This window comes from Terrapene carolina, unplaced genomic scaffold (genome assembly GCF_002925995.2).
Source record: "Terrapene carolina triunguis isolate 2854851 unplaced genomic scaffold, T_m_triunguis-2.0 Scaffold62, whole genome shotgun sequence".
In the NCBI taxonomy this organism is placed as follows: Eukaryota; Metazoa; Chordata; order Testudines; family Emydidae; genus Terrapene; species Terrapene triunguis.
In genome coordinates this window covers 49,615,916-49,624,773 of record NW_020664413.1, presented here as the reverse complement: position 1 = coordinate 49,624,773, position 8,858 = coordinate 49,615,916, and the positions used below count along the sequence as shown (strand labels likewise).

Here is an 8,858-nt window from a genome sequence, read left to right as displayed (position 1 = left end):
AAAAAAAAACTTTGAAGTGATAATCGAGATGACCCATAGAAGGTGTGAGGAGAACTTAACATGGGGGGGAAAAAAATTTCAATTAGTGTAATGACCCAACCATTCCCAGTCTCTGTTTAGGCCTAAGTTAATTGTGTCTAATTTGCATATTATTTCGAGTTCAGCAGTCTCTCTTTGGAGTCTGTTTTTGAAGTTTTTTTGTTGCAAAACTGACACCTTCAAGTCTGTCACTGAGTGATTAGAGAGGTTGAAGTGTTCTCCCACTGGTTTTTGAATGTTATGATTCCTGATCAAGCTCCCGAGCATGGACCACATCTTGCTAGAGAGATTGCCCCATGGGCCACCGCCAATTCACAAGCACATAACACTCCCACGGAAGCTGACACAGTTGCTTGCCAACTCTAATGACCACAGGTTGAGACCCTCAGGTCTAAGTCACTGCTCACTTCATCTTGGTTCAAATACAGCCTAGCGCAAGAACTAGTGGAAGTTTTTGCCATATTATAAGTCTTTGATGGCTTTCATGAGCAAGCATAGGGGGCACAGTATTGCTCCCAACAGATAGGAGTGCACCTCCCAAAAAACACAGCAAAAAGCTGCTAATAGTTCCAGGAGACAAAACAAAGATTGAAGGGCCATAGAAAGTTCACTGACTTCCAGTAGCAACTTTCTCCAGGTCAGGGTTAAGACTCATAAACAGGGCTGCATGGGAAAGCTTCCCTTGGAGGATACTCATTCTACTCCCTAACTATTCATTTGCTTTTTCCTGCATTGGTTAGGTTAGGGATCCCTGAAGAGCATACCTTATGAAGGAAGCAATTAGGAATTCCATTCTTTCCCCCTCCAAAAGGACTTGACAATAGTCATCTTTAATATTCTTCTCCTTCTCTGCCCACAGAGTTCTTTTTCATGGTGGTGAGTAGGCGTATGTGAAGAATTTATCCTTTCCCCACTGAATCACCACAGCATGCCATCTTTTCAACCCTTCTGTAGAACAGAAAGGAAGCAAACATTATTTCTCTTTATTTTCCTGTTAAGAAGATATACAGTTAGCTCAGCAATGCAGTCTGGCTGGAGCCTAACTAATGATGGAGAAAAGACTAGTATCTCCCAACCAATATAAGGAGTGTTACCTAAAGGAAGAATTTAAGGTTAGTCCTTCTCTATAGTTTGAGCCATCAAGTGAACCTATCAGCTTCTTTCTGCTTATTGGCTACATTAAGCTCCAATCAACCCTTCTGTGAGTAGTTTAAGAAATGCACAGGTGCTGCAAGAACTTATCAGCTGATAAAATACAGGTATTCCTGCTTTATCAAAGCCCTGCTGCAGTAGCCATCCCATTCTAATTCTCTATCAGATCTTGTGAGGGTTTCTTAGGCTTAACCCTCATATAAGGAATAGGAAACATTTGTATCTCAGGGATTCCGTTCCATGCGTGTCATTCCCACCCTTCCTATAAGGCATCATTTTTTGTAAAGCATTATAATACCATGCGGCTGATAACAATGAGTAAAAGAAAGAATTGCTTCTATAGTCAGTGGCACCTTCTAATTCTGATTTAGCTGAATGCTGAAATATCTCATCACAACCAACTATGAAGAAAGGACCAGATTCCAAAACCCATCATCCAGTTTAGTAACCTTACTCCATGAGCAGTCCCATTGAGCTCAATGAAACTACTCATGGAGTAAAATACTATTCAGTGTGAGTAAGAGTAGCAGAATGTAGCCAAAATGCTTACTAATTCCCAGATCATTATGTTAACAAACATGTGGCTTTTAACCCTGGGTCACCAGAACACTTCTCAGCACTGGGAACTATTTCTGGAACAGCTGTTCTATTACAAGCTTTCTTTATTTTTTAAAAGTAAAGGAAATGAGGCTTTGCAGTTAAAAGAAAAGTCTATAGTCATCATTATGAATAAAATTGTGGTTGTGATTGGATCCTCTTCCCTCAAGCCATATAAATTGCCTATTCAGAACCTCAGTGATAAGGAAACAGCACTTTAAGCAGGTGGCCAATAACCAAAGTTTATGTTACAATTACTTCATTGCCTGCACCAGGATAGTCACATCCTGGAATTTATGTTGATTGTTAAACAAACACCAGCAGCTAGGCTACAGTGGTGGGTGGCTGTTTTTTTTTTGTTTGTTTTTTGTTTTTTTAACTTTTGTTGTTTTCAAATGTAGTACCTTCCAGTCAAGGATCTTGAAGCACTTTTATGAACAATGTTAAGTTTCACAACACCTCTGAGATGCTTTAGATATCGTATTAACCCCATTACAGACAGAGAAACAAGAGGTTAAGGACCTACTCAAGGTCACACCTGCAGTTCATGAAAGAAGAGGAAATATAATCCAGATTTCCTGACTCCAGATCTGGGCTTTAGCCACTAGGCCGGGCTTCTTAGCAAGAAGGAAAAAGAGTACATCTAATGACTGGTGTGTGCATTAAAAATAACCAAACTCGATGAATAAACTGCCTGGTTAACTTCTCTCAGTCCCACTGTTCTTCTCATTCATAACAACCTCCCACTTGTTTGTATGTTGTCTAGATTGTGAGCTTCAGGGGATAGAGTTTGCCTTCCTCTCTCTGTAATGAGCCTAGCAGTACTAAATTAATGGCAAAGCATATGTTCCTTCCAAGCTTTCCACATTCATGGGGAGAGGAAAGGGTACCTGCTTCCTTCCTTCCCACCTACCTGTCCCCTTCAGAATAAAAAGTCAGGCATGCTACAGTGAAAGATAGGGTGGAAGAAAATTATATTTAGTCCTTGGCAGTCATTCTCCCCCCCACCCGTTTTCTCCATTCTCAAGGCCACTGCTTTTTGTTTTGTTTTATTTGGTGGGAGGAGGTGAAGGACTGTGTTTTCCTTCCTAAGTCCATCTGCCCAGTTCTGTTTTGAAATGCTTCTCTCTGCTCTGACTTGCACCTGATTTCTTGTTCTATACTAGTGGTTTTCAACCTTTTTTCATTTGCAGACCCCTTTGGAAATCTTAGACAGTCTACAGCCCCCCAGGGATCCAGAGGCCAGGGGTGCCAGAACGGTGAGGGCCAAGGGGTCATGACCCTCCCACTTTTGAAAGTGGATGGGCCTGGCTTGTCCACTTTTCACCAGGGGCCTGGCCCCCTGCCTCTTTTCTGCCTAATGCCCCTCCCGCCCAGCCAGGCCCAGGTAAGAATGGCCCAGGGAGCTTGGACAGCTGTGGGGAGCCATGGACCCTCTACCGGCCTGGGGTGGGGGCCCCCAACTGCAGCCCCCAGCCCATGTCCCCACCCCCCAGGACAGATGGAGGGTCTGTGGCTCCCCACAGCTGCTCGGGCAGCTCTTACCATGGCCCGGCTGCCGCTCTTCAACCTCTGAGGCCCAGCCCCCAAGCCAGACCAGAAGCTGAGTCTGGGTAGGAGCCACGCAGGCAGCTGTGAACTCTCCACCTGGCCTGGGGCCCTGAGGGATGGGGACATGGGCCAAGGGCTGCTCTCAGGCCCCCCGCCCAGGGCAGGTGGAGAGGCAGGACCAGGGCATTGTGGCCCTGCACTTTTAGGAAGAATCTGTCACCCCTGCCAGACCACAGGCTGAAAACTAGTGGTCTATACTCTCTCAGCTGCAGTGCGTTTCTGTTCTTCTATTTCTATGCTTTAGTCTTCCCTCCGGCTTGTACCTCTTCTCTCAGCCCTCCTATCCCTTAACCTACTCCCCCTTTCCTGTGTCAACCCTATATCTCACCCAACCTCCCACTTAGTCTCTTCCCCCTCCACCCAGAAACAGGCTGCTTTTCAGAAAGTGAGATGAAGTGTGGCTGCTGACCCAGGCATCTGCTGACAGTGGCAGAATAGTTGAGCAGGATAAAGACTTACCACTTGAAGTGCAAGCCAAGGCCACAGTCCCTGCTTCCACGGATAGGAACAATCTAATAACGGATGGGACAGCTGGCTTGAGGTATCTCTCAGAGTTGTGCGCGCGCAGAGGTTGAGGATAAAAGGACAGGGTGGCAACATAGGGCAGACTGTTGCAGGACTCCCATGCCACACATGCATGCAGCTGGCCTGCTGGCAATTTGACTTGCCCAGGTGACTGAGGCCTACGGGAGTTTACAGCAAATGAAAGAACTCTATTCTAAAGACATCCAGGGCAGTCCCTGCTTTCAGTCATGGTGCCAGACTTTAAAGAGGATTAAAGTACATGAGCATAACTACACCAGGGAGAGGCTTCTGCCAGCAACTGTGGCACTTGAAGCTTCTCCTTCACCCTCCCTGCAATTTTCTGGACAACTCCTCTTCCAGGAAAATTAACCCCTTGTTTTGGAAAAAAGGAAAATAGGAAGAAAAACAAGAGGGGGAGGTGGGGAGAAAGTTGTCCTGGTGAAATTTATTTTTAAGCAACAAACAAGTGCATAAGAACAGGCATCATTTGCCAGGCTGGACTTTGGTCAAAAAGTATCCTGAGGGAGCCAGAATCCGTCAATGCCCCACAGCGAGTAGGCTGAGTAAACCTTCCCCTATACCTGCAATGGTGCCTCTTCTTCATGAGCAGCCCAATAGGGTACCCACCCATAAGCCCAGCCCATCTCTCCTCAGAGAGGACTGCTGTCAGCCAAGACTCCCTGCCTTGGAAAAACTGAGTGCTAGACTATTTGCCATTATCAATTGTATGTGAGATCTGGGAACGTCTTAAACAGTTTTGTACCCAGGGGGGTTGAAACTATCACACAGCTGCAAATTTAATATGATAAAAAATGCCTCATATATTGGGAATGACATGGTCCATTGGACTATAAACCAAAATACCATCCTAGAGCTAACCCACTGATGACAACTGAATCATACTGTATTTACAAACTCAAAATAAAAATATCTATTATATACTTTAATTTTAGTAAATGTAATACATTAGTGTTTACAAAATAAATGTATTCTAATGAAACAATATGATTAATGAAATGAGCTATTTTCCCCTCCCCCACAGTAAACCAGACCAGTAAACTCTTAATATATTTAAGAACTTTGTGTGGTCCAGCAGAGACTTTGGGCATGCTAGATGTTGACAAAAAACAACAACAAACAAAACCAAATCAGAAGGAAGTTTCCTGCATCTTTAAAAACTTGTTGCTTGCTAAATTCTATTACTAAACTTGTACAATTCAAGCCTTTACAAGCTTCCAAACTGTAATACTGTACACAGAACTACCCAGATACAAACCAGTGCTATGACTGACATTACAAACTGAAGAAACATACTTACTACCCATTCTATTATCTCTCACAACATAAAGGAGCAAATATAACAATACATTCAACCTCTTATTTCTAGCAATGAAGTTGCAAATTCCACTCAAAGTAAGTTTCTTCTGGAGTGAGACAGTACAATACAATTCAAGAAACATTAAAAAAAACAAACGTTTTAATAGTATAAAAAGTTGTTTACTGGTGTTTCTACTATAAAGCTTTGTTCCACAAATCAAAAGTGATAAAATAATGAAACAGGTTTACAGTGATCAGAGACTGCAGTGTAGACATTCCAGCTCACATTTTGTTGACAATTTCAGTACGACATACATTATGATTGAATAATCATTACATATCTAGGACACAGCAAAACTGCAGATGAAGTGCACACCTCACTGTGGAAGTTTATCCATTACTTGTTGACTTACTTCTCCGCCTCAGAGAGCACTGTGGGTAAAAATTATATTAAAAACTAAGGTGTATAGCTATTTTGACTGCAGAGATGCAACTATACAATAGGAGTTACACTGACATTATGGATGTCTACACACACACACCCCACATTAAATACCAAAATCCCTAAGTTATAAGCTAATTCCTTGTCTTTAGACAAAATGGCATCTGTGAAAATGAAAAACATACAAAAAAAGAGTCAAATAAATAACAAATACAGATGTTAACTAACATACACAAGGGAACATATTGGCATACTGTATACAGTATATGGTATACTCAGAGAATCATGTGGGTTGGGAAGCACCTCATAATGGGTCATTTACCAGTAATGTATTCCCTTCCCCCTCTTCTCTTTTATTTTATTGTTCCTGGATATTGAATATAACCTTTTCAGTACTGATGCATGAATCCTGCATTTTCCATCTTTGCCACACTTATGATGCATTTTGTCTTTAACATCCACAGAGAACTCCAAAATGTTCTAAGTGTCTGAAGCACAACTTTTGCCAATCTGTCCATAATGTCTAGTGTTCTGAGTTCCCTCCCAAATGAGAGCATACGAGCCCTGGTTTAGCTACACAGTATCTGAAATGATTGTTCTGTCTGATGAAATTGGAGCCAATAAGTAGGATGCTCCCATATTCTGGCTCATATTTTCCTATTCACCATTCCCATGTAGTGGATAGGTATATACTGTAAATGTATTACATACAGGCTGCTGAAACCATTAAAATAACATTAATAAGTGTCAAATGTGTCTGCTATAATACAGGATCAGGTTTATCAAATGCTATATCCACGTAACATTTTAAACCATGAAATATTGTATGTATTTGCTATTTTTCCCTACAAATACCATTGCAAACTTGCTGTTAGTTGTGTCACTCTAGGTTTTTCTTACACTTTCTCCAAGGATTTTTAACTCAAATGTATAACAATCATATCTATGCTAGATACATTTAAAGTAGACACTGAAATTTCAAGTAAAATGAACTGTAGCCACATCTACTGGACTCAATACGTGTCCCAACATCTAGATTTACTTTGATAAGTTATACAAATACATAATACATTCTTAAATAAAGGAGGCTCACAATATTAATTTGTGAACCTTTCCACATTATAAAACCACATTACAGGAATGTGTATCCACCTGTATTACTGTTTTAGATTGCAGCGTCTTTTGTTTTTCAGTCTCCAGACTACTGTACCAGTTCTTAGGCTTTGGCTATGAAATCTCTTATTTGAATGAGGCAACACTGGTTATTAAGGCTTGTTTGTTTCTCTTCTAAAGATTTATTCTTTATTCTGATGCCATTTTCTAGAGTAGGATGACTATCTTGTATCTTCAGGTTCTGTTTTTATGACCTTCCTTTCTATGTTGTTAAAAGCTGAGTGAGGAAAGTCTTTTAAAATACCAAGGCCTTCTGCAAAAAAAAAAAAAAAAAAAGGGTGGGGGAGAAGAGGAAGAGGAGCTGTTAAGAAATATTGTGTTGAAATAAATGTCTTCTGTGTTTACCCTAAGAAAATGCCCACTGAACTACATAGAGGCTGATGACATATCAACATTCACAGAAGACAAGATTCTGCCCCACCCTCCTCCCAAGGCATACCAGCCCTGAACTATATCAGAACCACCACAGTTCCACTATCAAAATATGGAAGAAGCCACGGAGATACTTCTCTATAACCCCCCATTCACCAGGAAGCAGAGCTCAGCAGTATTGCTCTCTGCATGAGCATGTGGAACATTCCTGGGTGTAGGAAGACCATGGACTAGAAGGTCCTCCAGCCACACAGACCCTGTAACAGGCAGCAGGTTGCAATAGGGAGGGCTTGGGCCCAGGTTAGGATAGGCATGGATAGGATAGACACAGCATTCTGCCAAGTGCTCAGACAGCACAATAGTCTTAAGAGGAACTGCTACCATACACCTTGAAACATCTTATTATTATTCCTAAACCTTTAGGGAGAAGAGTCTCAAGACTGCTCTTGATATTATGCCAATGCACCAGTTTTATATGTAAAATGCTTTGCCAAAGCACAGGCATCCAATTCAGACTTCATAGTAGAAGAGGAAATAAATATTCTTAACAGCATTCGAGATTTTTTCTGTGTGCCTGTGTTAAACAGGAGAAACAGTGACCACAAGTCACTGCATAGAAAGGCTAGCAGAAACACTTAAAAGCCCAGTCTACAGAGTCAAAACAGAAACTCTGCTGTGGCTGAACCAGCTTCTAAAATGGTTTGGTCCAACCCAGAGAGATGGGGCTAAGGCCTTGGCTACACTTGCAACTGTACAGCACTGTGAGGTAAACCTGTCTTCGTACAGCTGAGTAGGGAAAAGCGCTGCAGTCTGTCCTCACTGACAGCTGCCAGCGCAGTGGTGTGGCCACACTTGTAACATTTGCAGCTGTGTTGGGAGTGGTGCATTATGGGCAGCTATCCCAGCATTCATGTGGCTGCAACGTGCTTTTCAAAACGGGGGGGTGGGGTGGATTGTGACAGGGAGTGTGGGAGGAGAGAGTGAGTGCTTTTTGGAACATGTCAGCTCTCTATTTTGCAAGTTCCGAACTCCCGGCCCCCTGCTCATTCATTTACTCACTCAAAGCAAGCTGCTTCTCTGTGGTACGAGCTTTGAAACCGGCACTTCCACATTCCTGCAGCCGGTCACAACAATGGAGAGGATTGGCCACTTGACAAGGTGATTAGTACAGCGCTGCAAGCGTTTACACTCACACCTGTGAGTTGTAGCCACTCCGCTGCAGCTGTTATTCCTCTCGGAGATGTGAAGTACCTGCAGCGGTGTACCCAGGGAGATACAGCACTGCAAGTGCCCTGCCAGTGTGGACGGGGAGTGAGTTACAGCGCTGTAACTTGCAAGTGTAGCCAAGGCCTCAGAAAGTCTGTTTGGAATATCATTTGGTCCCACTCACACAGACTGAGCCAGATCATGTTACAACCATGTTCCGCCACAAGAGAGTTTAACAGCAGTTGTTCTGCTTGGCTGTTTTGTCTGTGTAGATGGGTCCCAAGACTCCTGTCTTATGTGTGAATAGTTATTGCATCTCCTGCCCAAAGCATAACTGAAAACATGGCAATACTTAAATCTCTCATCAAATGTTCGGTATGTTTCTAGATTAACAAGTCATTCAGAGGTTTCAGTTGCAGCTTGG

General features: G+C 42.6%; 1 protein-coding gene across 1 annotated transcript in view; it reads right to left on the bottom strand.

The window, feature by feature from the left end:
• Positions 1 to 4,961: 4,961 nt before the first annotated feature.
• Positions 4,962 to 8,858, bottom strand: part of NAB1 (NGFI-A binding protein 1) — a 29,784-nt gene continuing 25,887 nt past the window's right edge. The window contains exon 8 of the mRNA XM_024197763.2: positions 4,962 to 7,109. Within this exon, the coding sequence (XP_024053531.1) occupies positions 7,018 to 7,109 (92 nt within the window). The 3' untranslated portion in view covers positions 4,962 to 7,017. The remainder of the gene's footprint in view (positions 7,110 to 8,858) is intronic.